Genomic DNA, 15,077 nt, shown 5'->3' with positions numbered 1-15,077 from the left:
TACCATGAAGCAGTTCTATGTGAGGATCCCCCTGCCTGTGCAACCTGTAAATAAAGGTTATCAACAAGCTCAGTCCATATATGTTTAAAATAGTCTTGTTTCCTGCTAAAATGTTCTACTACCCCAATGTACCTTAGTTTAGCAGAGTTTCTTCGACGGGGCGTCGACAGATCCCTCGTGGGTGAACTCCCTTTAAAGCAGGCGCCACAGGGAGTTGTGAGTACTCAAAGAAAATGTGAACACTGTCGTCGAGATACCAGCTTCAACCTTCGCAGTGCTTGTTGACGATCGTTCATGGACATGCTCTGAAGATCGATGAAGATCGTAGGCCTAGCAAGGGCGTCGGGTCATCGGCATTGGCATCGTTGATCGGGACTTGACCACGGCTGGCTTTCGGATCTTCGTTGGTCTGTGTCTTCGTGGACTTCGGTGGTGGGAAACCCACCAGCGGATTCTCCTCGGTTCGTCGACGACCTCGACTTTCTCCGGCAGGACAAAGCGGTTTACGGTGATGGTAAGGAGTCCTTCGATTGCAAATGTCTTAGGCAAAGGAGGAGCGTTGCGGCTCTGGTCTTTGGCAGCACAGCATTAAGCTGTCCCCGCTTCTGGGCAACACGACTCAACGGGCTTCCAGCGGTCACTTCAGGATTCCTTGGCGGTCCCCATCTCGGGTCGACAGTCTTTCAGGACTAGCTTCCAGGTTACCTTGGTGAAGATTAGCTTTTTTCTGATGTTTCCTCGTAGCTCAGGAAGAAGTTTCCTAGGCAGGTCCTCTCTTCTTGGATAAGTCCTCGACAGACTCGACAGCTTACAGATTGGGTCGAAGGAAAGCAGCAGCAATTCTTCTTCTGCCAGCTGGGCTTCAAGGATAAGCAGCTTCAAGTTTCAACTTCAGCTTCTAAACAATTCTGGTAAGTAAAAGGTCCCCAGATATACAGTTCTGCCTCTCATTAGCACTGTTGAGCTAAGCTCAGGCAGCCAATCATTCAGAAGGGCATTCCAAGGACAGGATGCACTTGTTAACACATTTCTCTGCAACATTTCTCACTATATTCAATTATGTGTGTGGCGACGGGAGCTCTGTGAACTCACTTCAGGCCCTCCTTCTTTCCTCTTTATTTTCGCTGGGAATACAAGGATTCCCGCGTGTTAGTAACTAAGGTGCGTTATTTCATCCAGTCCTCATTCTTCAGATCAAAGCAGTTATAAAAACGACTTCGGTAAAACAGGTTAATCTGAGAAGGTGCTCACAATTTGCAGGTCACCGGATTCATTCATGTGACCTCCACTTTGTGAGAGGGCAGGCTGGACAACTGAAATCTGACACACATGAACCCGATACTTAGACATTCATTCACGTTTAGAAACATGGCGGGGAGTGCAAACCTGTGGATGTCAGCAGCACTAAATCCACCTGTAATAGCATGACGAGAGCAATTCGGCACTGCAGTTTTTTAAGGGCTCCTCTGTGTTTTCCCACATTTTAAAAGGGAGGAGGTGAGCAGACACCAGTGTAATGAAGACTAACTTGTTGTCCAAAGTGCACTCTGAAAGTCAAAACAGTGCCTTCATCAAAAAGCTTCAAAAAATTCTCACAAAGCTCACATTTAAGGTGCGTTGTTTGTTTAATTGGGGGTATCAAGACTGTTCAGCAATGACATTGTTTTTATAGTGCTCATAATTTTGCGCCAGTAACTACCGCAGTGATCTCCCAGTGCTGAGGCTTGGCTGCAAGTCTGTGAATTTATAGCAAGAAATGTTACTCTTGTATGAAACATGTAAATGAATTCCTAGAAGCACATCCATATTTACATCCATTATGTGTTGGTAATAGACGACATGTCATTCTTTAGCTTATTGGTTCAGGCACTGTTGAGAATGTTGATTTTAGGGTGAACGGGTACATTAGGATGCTCGATGGATCTTTTTACAACCATTAATAACCCAGCTAATGTATGCAGTCATATGGAAAGACTGAGGCCGGAATATGAGTTTGACAGTAGTCGTAAAACAATAGTTTTTTGGAAAACTGGATGTTTTTCTACTCCAACAAATTCCGAGTTTCAGATGTGAAACCTTTCAAAACCGCCTGCTTTTGTATGAAAGTAATTACAACCACACAAAAGCATTACCAAATGTGGTAATTACCACACACAGTAATATGCAACCCCCAGGGAGTCCTATTAGACTCCAACATGAAGAATAAGTGAAGATCAGCATGACACTGAATCATGCAGACCTTTTAAGTAGTTAGCACATGCTTACTACATGAGGTAACAGTAATTCTGTTTGTCTGTGTTAATGTTACTGGCGATAACATCGCCAAACTGGTAATCAGGCCCTCATCGAGGTGTAAGCTATACCTGTTCTTAAAGATTCTAAGCAATGTAGTGTGCAAGAAAGAAATAGCACCACAGTCAGGTTTCATTTGCTGTTGAAACTGAGGTTCTGACATTAAATAACAGAGTTTACAATGTTTGAAAGCATTTCTGAGCGACCTATGCTGGGTGATAGCTCTGATTTATTGATTGATTGTTTATTTATTATGCGCTTATACACAAGTGTTTCAAAGCGCAACCATGCTCGGGAGGGGAAGACATAAGGAAGACAAGACAAACGATCTTACTAGGCGTGGTACATTCAGATCATGCAGGAGCACAGAACAGAAAGTGTGTAGGGGGCAATAGGGAGCAATTGCGCCCAGTCCTGCCAGAGCATGGGCTAAGTGCAGAGAGATACCACTCTCATGGGTCGTAACCAAAGTGCAGTAGGGGTGCAGCAAATGCAAGGCCCGGTGGCAAGTGCAGGAGACTGGCGGGGAAAGCTTGGGACCTGTGAGGCTCTGAAAGTACAACAGTCAGTGAGGCTGAGCAGAAGTAGAGGAGAGAGAGAGAGCGAGAGAGCAGAAAGTGGTGTTTAGCAGGGGAGAGGGAGAGAGAAGGAGGAGGAGAAGAGGAAAGTCTTGGGGAGTTTCTGGAACTCAGGAGATCTGGCTCGTAGTGGAGAGAGGCAGGGACGCTGTTCCATAGGGAGGCATCTGCAGTGGATAAAGATCTCTCCCCATGTCTCTGCCTGGAGAAGCGGCTCACCCGCAGAGAGTTGGCGGAAGACGAGCGGAGGGCTTGGGAGGGAGAGTTTTTAGGAAGAGAGCATTGCAGATAGAGTGGGCCAGGCCTCAGAAAGCCTTATGGACCATGCAAAGGGTCTTGAACTTAATCTGTGCAGCCACGGGGAGCCAGTGCAGGGATTTCAGCACCAGATGGATGTGGTCCCTGGGCTTGAGGCCAAGGATAAGTATTGCGGTACTGTTCTGGATGAGTTGAAGAGGACTGAGGGTAGAAGAGGGAAGGTTAAGAAATAGGCTGTGGCAGTAGTCCAGCCTAGAGGGGACCAGGACTCTGGAGACAGTGAGCCTCTGAGGGAAAGTGAGAAAAGGGAGAATACCTCTGAGAAGGTGCAGTTGGTAGTGGGACTCTTTTTAGAGATTTACGTGATGTGAGACGAGAAGGAGAGGGTGGAGTCGAAGGTGACCCCCAGATTTTTTGCCTTGTTCATAGATGGAGGCGCAGGGCCAAGGGAGGCCAGCCAGAAAGAAAGAGGGAAGGCGCGAGCAGGGGTCCCAATAAGGACAATCTCTGTCTTACTGGCATTGAAGTAGAGGTCGTTTGTAGCACACCACAACTGAATTGCGGACAGACAGTCAGGTATGAGTGAGGAAGAGGCCGAGGGTAGCCTAAAGGAGAGCTGCGTGTCATCCGCGTAACACTGAAAGTTGGAGGTGAAGGTGGCCATCATATAGGCCAGGGGGACCATGTAGCCACTGAAAAACCAGTGGGATAGGTTAGATCCCTGGGGGAACACAACATGTAAAGAGAGTGATGGGGAGAGAAAGGACCCCAATTCCACCTGGGATGGGCGGTCAGAGAGAAAGGAGGTTAGCTACGGCAGGGCCTGATCAGTGATCCCAGGGTATCATGGAGACGTGCGATCAGGGTGTTGTGGTCTATGCAATGACATCATCGCATGATGAAGCTTTGTAGGCACACTCTATGTTACTGCCTCCTCATTTCAAGTCGATTTTATCTTTATGTGGTAGATGAAAAACAAGCCCATTCTAATCGGGTTTCAATAATCATGAAAGGATAAATATCCTGAAAAGAAAATGGGGGTCCACAGTTTCTAGAGACTGCTCTTAGAATTCCTTTGATCATCTTGCATTCACCCCACCTCTCAATTAATCTCGCTGCTGTCAGGTGTATGCACAAGCGTGTGTCTTTCAAGTCTGCAAAACGACTTCATGCACAGTTGGAAAAACGTATATTTTACCTGTTTCTTCACATTATCAATTTCTGATCTCAGTCTCTGTATCATACGGTTCAGCTCCGAAATCTCGGCCTTGGTGCTCCGTAAATCATCTCCATGTCTGCCTGCTGAGGACTGTAGCTCCTCATACTTTGGTACAAAAGAAAAACAAAGAGGCCTTAGACTTGGTTATTCTACATGGGTACATTTATTTCCAAAGATCCATACATCAGAGTTCTCAAGTTACCCTATTCCATGCGTGATTTTGTCATCCGGTCCTGGTTTTATTCGTTGCATTCTGGAACTTGCAGTTCTGCATTTTCGAATTTTAAATTCTGCACTATAAGGCCCACAGTTCAAAGAAAACAACCGAGGACTGGATTACCTACTGATGCATGTAATAGGGAAACTTGAAAAGTCTGCATAAACGCTGTGTGACGCTATCTTTTTTGATGACGTTGTTCTGATAGCTTGCCACGTAATATTTAAAACAAGAGTACCCCTAAATTCTACTTTATTAGGTTTTGTTCCGAATTTTGATGAGTCCCCGAATTATGCTTTAGTATGCATTTTGTTATGTGTCACATGCTTTTCATGGGCGTTTCCACCTGGGGCTTGACAATGGTTAAACAGTGGCAGGGCTGCTGCAGTGAGCATACCCCTCTGTAGACCAAGGAGTCCCTCTGAACATTGGAGGCATCTCCTTGTGCACAGCCCCTACCTGTAAATACCATGGGGGGAATTAATAACGTTTGAACGGGCATACTCAGTGCTTTAAGTGGATTAGAAATCGAGGGGGGACTCTCCTTAGGGTATGTTATACACCCTACTTAGGCCACACCCCCTAGGGAGAGCCCCTCCTGAGGGGTAGGGGAGGGAGGAGGGGCCACTGATAAAAGGAGTAGCTGGCACGCACTGGCATTATTACCGTTAATGCGCCCAGCCTCTCCTTTTAAATCCAAGAAGGAGCTGGGCGCAGCAGTGTGCCCCAGCTAGCATGCAGCAGGCAGCCCTTTCATTCAAGGAGCCTCTTAGTGCAACACTTTAACCACTGGCTCCTTGAATGAAAGGGTCGCCTCCTGCAGAAGGAGGAGGGCTGGACTGCCCAGCTCTCCTTTTGTTTTCGAGTAAAGTCATCAATCAGCATGAAGTCAAGGTGCTTCATGGTGTTTGATGACTACTGAGAAACAAAAGGAAAGCTGGCCAGTCCAGCCCTCCTCCTGTTTCTGAGTACAGAGACATCAAAAAGCCCGTGTAGTCGAAGCACTGCAGGGCTACACAGGCTGCTTGCAGGTGTTGACACTTTGGTTTAGAAAAAAGAAAAGATGCCTTTTCTTTTTTCAAATCCGATGTGCTGACATCTGCAGGCAGCCAGTGTAACCTCAGCGCTTCGGCTACACAGGCTGCTTCAGGTGTCGGCGTGCAGGGGCTAGTCGGTGGGCTCGAGAGCCCTTTTGGAGACTGACTGGCCCTGGCCCACTAAATGTCCTGGGCGTACTGATTGTGAAACGACCCACCTGCAGAATGCAGAGGTGTGTTCACTTGTGTGTACATATTATGCACAGAAGAGAACAAAAAAAACTTTGTGAGCCAGAGCCAATGCTGGAAAGAATTTAGCTTGCAGATGAGCAGTGCTTTAGTGCTTTAGAAATCACAAGGGCCTCTTGTTCTGGATGTAAGTCCTAGCTGGAAACTATTGGCACGGGACTCTAAAACGTGTTCAAACACTGTTAATTTGTGGAAAGTGCACTGCTGTCTGCCAGAAAAAGAGGCGTGACAATACTGTCCCTCTGCTGTTCATTGCTACATTAAAAGGAAGGGGACCTGTGGACTAATGAACAACTGCCATGTCCAATGGTCTGGAAAGGACACCGCTCAAGGTACATTAGTAATCTACTCCCCCTTCCCTTCAACAAGGTTCCTAGGATATTGTCAAATTCCAATGGATGGCATGCCGGTCAGTGGGAAAGCTTCCAAGATGGCCACAGCTGTTGCATGTAACATGGTGTCCGATGTGGCATGTACTTATCGTTTGTGGGGTGTACATTCTAACCTTGAAACAACCAAACAGCACCGCGAGTAATTGGAACCATATCCTGCTGAGTGTACCTAGTATTCAGGAACTTAAAAAATGGAACATATTTCTTTCTGAAAAACAGATGTGCAAACTAAAAATGACATCATTTAATTCAGAAGATATTGTTTTTGAGAGCACTGATAGGTCTGGCGGAGTAGCGTCACCCAATGGTTCCGAATGTTCCTCTGGTTACTCACCTTGGTTTGGTACCAGGTCTCTGCTTCGATGCGGCTAGTGTTAGCAATGTGTTCATACTGAGCCTTGACCTCAGCAATGATGCTGTCCAGGTTCAAGTGTCGGTTGTTGTCCATGGAGAGAATGACAGAGGTGTCTGAAATCTGGGTCTGCATCTGTCTGCATTCCTGCAAGTATTAGAAAGGGTTAGTTGCAGACTTTATCAGGGATGCGTTGCCCCATTTTAGAAATTCTATTTGAGGTGTAAGTTCACACAGCAAAACGACTCCTTTCTGTTATTGTAAGTGATATCACCCAGCATAACGTGTTCAATAAAATATCGAAGGCAGAGGAAAGCAGCCATTTTAAAGAGCACATTCTGTTTCAGTGGGGAATTGTAACAACAAATTGTCTAACAATCAGAATAGAAAGTATTGCCCTGGGCCAGAGTTGAAAGTAGAATTTGTCATTGTTTTCTGTTTTGACTCAAACCTTTACAATTAACTTCTGGTGGCTCACCTCCCCACACATCCCATTGACAGCAGGTGGGAATATTGTCTTCTAATTAAATGCACAATGAAAAAAAAAAGCAAAGACTATAGATGCTGTAGCCAATGGCTTCTGGCCACTGGGAATTCCTCAGGTCAGTGTTTCATTGGATTGGATTGTTTTTCTTGCTTGCACCTTTGCAGAACTGGGTCAGTCAGACATTTGCACACCTACCTTGACCCACCCTCAAAGGGTGACATCTACCACAATAGGCGAGGCCATGATATAACGTGTTTAAACGTCAAAGTTAGTAAAAAAGATCATGTGGTGCCAAGAGTCCAGTGTGAAATAGATTTGCCAAGATCTTCTTGCAAATCGTGTTTTATTTAGATATTTTTGTTACGTATGTTGGACCTAGTCACAAAGGCTCTGGCGCTGTCAAATATGCTTTGCCTGTGAGAGATTCTGAAGAAATATTGCCAGTGCATTGAAGAGTTTGTAGATGTATTTGCTGCAAAAGGTCCCCCGTGTGGGACTTATCATGATGTTTGAGCTCTGTTCCTATGTTTTGTGAGATTGGGCTTCTGTTGTAGGGGCCTTTCCTGAAGATGCAGGAGCCTGCCCTAGTGCTTTGTGGGTCTGGTGGTGGAGTAAAGGAGTGCAGAGGTGGCTTCCATTGATGTTGGTTCAGTTGAGCTCCTCCTCAGCACCTCCTGTTCCTTTCCACATGCTCTTTGTGTTGGTGAGTTGATGCAGGTGGAGGTGATGGCGCCTGTCCCCGTGCTGTCCTGCACCTGAGTTCTTTCGCACCTACTTCTAAGCAGCAGCAACCATCCACCTGTGCCTCAGCATATTTAAGAATGTGTCCGCAGTTGTTTCCCTTCTCTTTGGAGAGAGGAGTGAGAGTGCATGCCAGAGGAAATGTTTCATGGATTGTGCAAAGTGAAATTGATGCTATCGCTTCTTCTCCCATCCCTGGGTTCCCCATATACAAGCAAGACACGGGAAGGGATGGCTGTGCACTCCATCTCCCTAGCATATCCGGGGGTTCCTCACACTCTGTGGCTTGCTGCTGGCGGGGATGCTTAGAATCCTTATCAAGGTTCTTAGTCCAAGCAAGTTCTTATGTGCTCACGCTTGGATGCTGGGCGTTCACACTAAGCCAGCTAATGGCAGAGTGGCGAGTGAGGATAGTGATGGTCTGTTCCACAGAGTAACACTGAGGGCATTGGAAAACATCAGAGAGCAAGGATTTAGTACTGGAGAAGAAATGGTATCATGCGTTTATATAATGAGTTATCCTGAATTCCATCCACTTCTAAACAAGAGGTCTTGTTACTACCCAGTTTAATGGTACACGACGTATTGACCTTAGAAGTAGGAGGGGCTGAGCCGGCCCTGCCAGGAGTGAAAGTTCATGGTGCAGGCTGACACCACGTCTGAGGCAAGCTCTTACTTTGTTGCCCAATCCCCCTGGCCTGTCCAGTTCAATCATGTGTCTTTAGTCATCGTTCCTTTTGATACCGGATGTGTATTCCTTTGCTACAGCTCTGATGTGACCATTGAATTATCATTACCATCTATATCTAAGCTTTGTATCCTTTCCCGCACACACATTCCTCTACACTGGCACCATGCAGGCCTTTCATTAATAACGCCTATCATTCACCTCAAATCGCACTACCCTTGAAATATATTAAGTATCCACTTGCAACCAAAACCCTCTCCTTGACCCTCACCCCACAAACTGACCAACACGTCAAACCCCTGCCAGTGATTAAACTTCCTCAGATCACTAATGTGCCTCTAGATGCCATTGGCATGAAGCAACCTGACCACCATGAGATCTAACCCTGCAGCACACACACAATGTTACACTCCCAACACCTCAGCACTTACCAATGCCAGAGCAATGTTTCTCCAATCTAATTCACACTAACATTTTAGCAGCAGTAACCCTGCTTTCTTCTCACTAGTCCACGTACACTCTCCAACCCCTTGACTCCCTGTCTTGAAGAACCCAAAGTGGCAGAAGGCAATGCAAATGGCAGAATCTGTGCTGTACAAGGCCAACTAACATCACATGTCCAAGAAAAGAGAGGAGTAACAATGGGTACATTGAATCCAGTCGCTGAGAAGTACACGGCCGATGCTTCCTTTGCAAGGCACACTTTTTGCCAACTATGCTTTGCAAGGGAAGGGGCAATTTCTACTAGAAGCCTACATAACACACATCTCATGCTCCCAAGTTATTTTAATAGTAAGACTTCAGTTTCAAGCTTTACCTATGGGTAGAACTCATAAATCAGGCATTTGCCATGTAGGGTGGAAAGTGAAAAGTTGAAGCTAAAGATAACGATAGTTATGTAGTTAAAGATAACATTTCATTTTCAACCTCTGGGTTTAAGCCAATGCCCAGTCAGGCTTAGGGGTGTCTGCTGTTTGTCAATGGAGCTAGGGGGCACATCCTAGGGGGCACACCCGATGTCCCCCTTCGTTGTTGTTTAAGAGAATGTGGGCATGATGTGAGCCCTTGTTGTTTTATGTTCATGGTTACTTTACCTCTTCGTAGACAGCTCTAAGGAAATTGAGCTCTTCATTCAGAGAAACCACTTTGCTGTCCAGCTCCTCCTTGTTCATGAAGGCAGCATCCACGTCCTGTAAATGGAAATTCAGTCATTGAGAAGTGTTCTCATAAAAACGTGTTCATGAGCAGCACTTCAATAGCACCGTCTCCCATAGCTCAACTTGTTGACACATGTGGCCAGGTAAATGTGGCACTACCACCAAATTAGCTATTTTGTCTTTCCTGATCTTAAATGCATTTTCTTTGAGTTTCTTTATAATACCACTCACCTTCTTGAGCATAACAAAGTCATTTTCAGCAGCAGTGCGCTTGTTGATTTCATCTTCATACCTGACAGAGAGAAAAACGTGTCGTTTTTCCATATGTAGTTTGTTAACAATTAATTTAGTTTCTTTCCAAAGTGTGGCTAAATGTGTCTCATCAGAGTTTAGTTTTCTCAACTGGGAAATATTGAGAATTAAGTGTCTGCCCCTTTTGCTCTCACTTTGAGCTATCCAGACAAACGTGGTGGGAAAAATGGTATCAAATGGAAGTCTTCTCGGCCTGTATGTTGCTTCTCGCTTCTTCAACTTCTACTGTAAGCATAACCCTCTCCTCCCCCCTTCACCAAATGGAGCATGGTTTAAGCATGGGAGCACCTTGGACACTATCGTGTGTGGCTTTCTAAGAGTTAAACTATGTGGACCTTTTGTGCACCTTGTCATCAGCATCTAGTGTCTTATTTGCTACCCACCGCTTCTACAACATGTCAATTTGAAAGGAGGAGATCCTCAACCTGCCTACAGGACCTATCTTCACTCACCCATAAAGCTAGGCCATGTTGTGTACCAATCACCAGGCTCTGAAAGCGTCCGCCTCACTCCTTACTTAAGTGAGAATCCCCTATCAGCAATTCCAGACTCCTCAGAGTCATCCATAATGCCCAGATAAAGCAATTCCAGACTCCTCAGAGTCATCCATAATGCCCAGATAAAGGAGGAGTCATCCATAACGCCCAGATAAAGCAATTCCAGACTCCTCAGAGTCATCCATAATGCCCAGGTAAAGCAATTCCAGACTCCTCAGAGTCATCCATAATGCCCAGATAAAGCAATTCCAGACTCCTCAGAGTCATCCATAATGCCCAGGTAAAGCAATTCCAGACTCCTCAGAGTCATCCATAATGCCCAGATAAAGCAATTCCAGACTCCTCAGAGTCATCCATAATGCCCAGATAAAGCAATTCCAGACTCCTCAGAGTCATCCATAATGCCCAGATAAAGGAGGAGTCATCCATAACGCCCAGATAAAGCAATTCCAGACTCCTCAGAGTCATCCATAATGCCCAGGTAAAGCAATTCCAGACTCCTCAGAGTCATCCATAATGCCCAGGTAAAGCAATTCCAGACTCCTCAGAGTCATCCATAACGCCCAGGTAAAGCAATTCCAGACTCCTCAGAGTCATCCATAACGCCCAGGTAAAGCAATTCCAGACTCCTCAGAGTCATCCATAACGCCCAGGTAAAGCAATTCCAGACTCCTCAGAGTCATCCATAACGTCCAGGTAAAGCAATTCCAGACTCCTCAGAGTCATCCATAACGCCCAGGTAAAGCAATTCCAGACTCCTCAGAGTCATCCATAACGCCCAGGTAAAGCAATTCCAGACTCCTCAGAGTCATCCATAACGCCCAGGTAAAGCAATTCCAGACTCCTCAGAGTCATCCATAACGCCCAGGTAAAGCAATTCCAGACTCCTCAGAGTCGTCCATAACGCCCAGATAAAGCAATTCCAGACTCCTCAGAGTCATCCATAACGCCCAGGTAAAGCAATTCCAGACTCCTCAGAGTCATCCATAACGCCCAGGTAAAGCAATTCCAGACTCCTCAGAGTCGTCCATAACGCCCAGGTAAAGCAATTCCAGACTCCTCAGAGTCATCCATAACGCCCAGGTAAAGCAATTCCAGACTCCTCAGAGTCATCCATAACGCCCAGATAAAGCAATTCCAGACTCCTCAGAGTCATCCATAACGCCCAGGTAAAGCAATTCCAGACTCCTCAGAGTCATCCATAACGCCCAGGTAAAGCAATTCCAGACTCCTCAGAGTCATCCATAACGCCCAGGTAAAGCAATTCCAGACTCCTCAGAGTCATCCATAATGCCCAGGTAAAGGAGAAGTCCTCATCATTTCAGATCTATCACTGAGCCAAAGGAATGGCTTCCCTGACCATTTCTCATGATCCTGGTCGTTTGCTTTATCCCTTCTGAGTGCAAGGAGTATTTCCCTTGACCATTCAGCAGGCTACATTACCATCAATATGCCACAGGAAATTGATTCTGGTTACAATGCTATCAATATGCAGTTCAAAGTAATCATCAGCTCCCACAGACCAATATTACTGCTAAGTTTGAAACGCGTCCATCATAACTAGTCCCCTAGTTCCTCATCGCAATTCTAGTGCTGAGCTCTAGTGCTGAGCTCATAGGACCGTATGCATCATTGTTCAATTTCCCTTCCAATGAGTGTTAACCGAAGAAACAGTGATAGGTGGTTTCTAACCACGTATTGGGCACATGGGCTGAATGGGCAGGTGCGTAGCCCACGTTTGGGATCCTTACGCAATTGAATCCAGCTGGGATGAGGAAGCAAAGCTCATAAACAGACTCTTCGCATTAAAATAAGCAGCTTCGCAACCTCTCTCATGCTTTGAGCTGGTTTCCCAATCAGCTGGTAAGTTAGCTCAGCTGGTTCAGCATTTGCTGCTGAAATTGGGGTGAGGTCTGCAGGTTGCAAGTTCAAGTCCCTGCAGTGCCAAATCAGGATTGTATCCTTCAGAAGTAGATAAATGAATACCAACTTCGGGTAGGTGATAATAATTGTATGGAACTATTCTATGTTCAGAACTTTTGCGAAAAGGACTATGTTAATAATATTCAATATCCCTTGATCACTGGTTAGATTCCCGAATCGAGCCTCACACTCCTAACAAACACATCCACTGTAGTCAGTTTTGTAAATGTCATCTACGCTCTTTGTTTTTATTCTACAATTGAGCTAAAGCAATAGTTCCCACAGCGAATCAAAAGGCTTTTAAACGATTGCTCATGTTAGTAAACAACAAACAATGATGGTACTGTGAGTCTCAGGAGCAGCGAGCTTAATTAATGGCAGTGCTCCAGAAACTGAAAATGAATTAAAGGAGCAGTCTCTGTATTCAATACTCCTGTTTCCCTGCAATGATTCCTCCATCAGCTAAAGAGATGCTTCCAAAATCAGTTCTTGCTCTCTCGTAAAATGCATCTGTCACTGAGCTAGCCAAGCCACTTATTTCACTATTGTTTAGACCCATAACCAACAATCAATCAATGGCCAAAATGAGCTTGTTCCCCGACCAACGACCAGGTCTCTTACCACCATGTCCACAGATGAGGCAAAATGCAAAACAACCAAAACTAAACTCACATTCTGACTAAACAGTAAATGGCCCTTCATGCTCGTTGTCAGGTTTCATAGTCTCTTCTTTTGTTATGTTGATATCAAACCATAACTACCCTAGCATCGGCAGTGCTATTTGGAAATGTGCAATGATGATGACTGGCTTTTGTGTGCTTTTGGAGTGATTTATCTTGGAACTAAGGATGTATTTGCTGAACAGTAGCCTATGTACAGTTTGGGACCAGAGATAAGGATCATATAGTGACATTTTTAAATATAAACTTGCTTACTTGTTCTTGAAGTCTTCCACCATGTCCTGCATGTTTCTCAGATCTGCATCCAGCCTATGTCTTTCATTCCCCAAAGCATCAATCTGCCTCCGTAAATTGTTAATGTAAGTTTCAAACATGGGTTCAACGTTACTCTTGGTGGTTTTATGACCCTGCTCTTGCAACAGTTGCCATTTAGTATCCAAAACTTTATTTTGTTGCTCTAGGAATCGCACCTGCAATACAACGAACAGAAAGAGTTGTCACCTCCTTGCACATTTCCTAATTGCCTGCAAAGTACCCATTGATGTTCTGTTTGTGCCTATGGCACATTATTGAACACCAAAAATAAATAGTAAATAACATCAGGTCCATTCAAAATTCTGCACTTTTAGTAGCCACTGAATCTAGCCTGCACCACATGAATACTGAAGCTGATCTTGGCAGGATACAATGCTTTGCAAGAAACCAAAAGCACAACATAGCTCTCAGACAGGATGTATTTCGGATTCTAAGGCAACGTTTTTTTTTTATTGTTGATTGGTGGTAATGGAAAGATAAATTAAGAGCAATGCCTTGACTAGTAAGGGTCATAGTTTACTTTCAAAATTGACAAAGAAAAATTTGGTTGCAAAAGGTCACTTTAAGTGGATAATTTGCAAAGACTTACCTTATCAATGAAAGAGGCGAATTTGTTGTTGAGGGTCTTGATCTGCTCCCTTTCTTCTGTTCGCACCCTCTGGATGGTGGGGTCAATTTCCAGGTTGAGTGGGGAAAGGAGGCTCTGGTTGATGGTGACCTCTTTGATACCACCAGGTGGGCAAACGGGGAACCCCGGACCTCCACCCATCCCAAAAGATCCTCCGCCTACTCCATACCCGCCACCAGAACCAAATCCAGCACCTGCTCCTCCACCAAACCCAGCGCCTCCACCAAACCCATACCCAGCACCACCACCAAACCCAGCACCAGCTCCTCCACCAGATCCGTATCGCAGGCTGCTGCCACCTCCAAGTGAGATTTTTCTACTCCCTGCTAGATTGTACATACTTCTGCTGCCATACCCGCCACTGCCTGAACGCGCATAGCCTCCACCTCCTGCTCCAGACCGAGTTACGGAGGCAGAGCTGAAGCTGGCACCTGCTGCTGGAAGAATGGCCGAAGAAGTACTGAAGCCCCTTCTCTCAGATCTGACCGTGCTTTGGCGATTGTATGCCATGATGTGTGTGAGATGGGAGAAATTGCTGGTGTGCTGCTGCGAAAGGGAGCAGAGGAGAGGAGTGAGTCTTGTGGTGCTGAGGCTGTGCCTTTTATGCGCTTGAATCAGTGGGTTTGGTCAAGGAGGGGAGCGCATATCATCTTACTTCAGTCATGGGCTCGGCATGCCTGGCAGCATTTTACAGTAACAATGAGTTCATCATCACACCTACAGCGGATAGGAAATGCGAAGTGTACATTCTTGGCAGTGACTAGTGCATGGGAAATTGCTAGGACCGTCTATTCTTTTTTTTAAGAGAGGTTGCTCGATACTGAATATCTGGATTTGAAATGCTTAGCAATGCATATGACAACGCCAACAAGTTTCTGCAATAGCTGTTTATCTAACATCAATAATTGCTCGTTGCGTATAGCCAACCCTCTTTCGAAATTATAGCCTGGGCAAGTTTAGAGACACACAGTGGGTTTATTTATTTTTATAGAGCTTTTATGAGGCACTCCTTGATCGTTCAGCGACGCTTCAGAATCGAAGGGGTTTAGGAGCGC

General features: G+C 45.5%; 1 protein-coding gene across 1 annotated transcript in view; it reads right to left on the bottom strand.

Moving 5' to 3' along the window:
* The window catches only part of LOC138582387 (keratin, type II cytoskeletal 5-like), a 29,516-nt gene extending 14,912 nt beyond the window's left edge, over positions 1 to 14,604 (bottom strand). The window contains exons 1-6 of the mRNA XM_069653652.1: positions 13,984 to 14,604; positions 13,335 to 13,549; positions 9,899 to 9,959; positions 9,605 to 9,700; positions 6,577 to 6,741; positions 4,327 to 4,452 (exon numbers count right to left, since the gene is read on the bottom strand). Coding sequence (XP_069509753.1) covers positions 4,327 to 4,452; positions 6,577 to 6,741; positions 9,605 to 9,700; positions 9,899 to 9,959; positions 13,335 to 13,549; positions 13,984 to 14,532 — 1,212 coding nt within the window. The 5' untranslated portion in view covers positions 14,533 to 14,604. The remainder of the gene's footprint in view (positions 1 to 4,326; positions 4,453 to 6,576; positions 6,742 to 9,604; positions 9,701 to 9,898; positions 9,960 to 13,334; positions 13,550 to 13,983) is intronic.
* Positions 14,605 to 15,077: the final 473 nt, after the last annotated feature.

Source organism: Ambystoma mexicanum, chromosome 3q, assembly GCF_040938575.1.
Source record: "Ambystoma mexicanum isolate Mex_15411 chromosome 3q, UKY_AmexF1_1, whole genome shotgun sequence".
Taxonomy (NCBI): domain Eukaryota; kingdom Metazoa; phylum Chordata; class Amphibia; order Caudata; family Ambystomatidae; genus Ambystoma; species Ambystoma mexicanum.
This window is presented reverse-complemented; position numbering and strand designations above follow the sequence as displayed.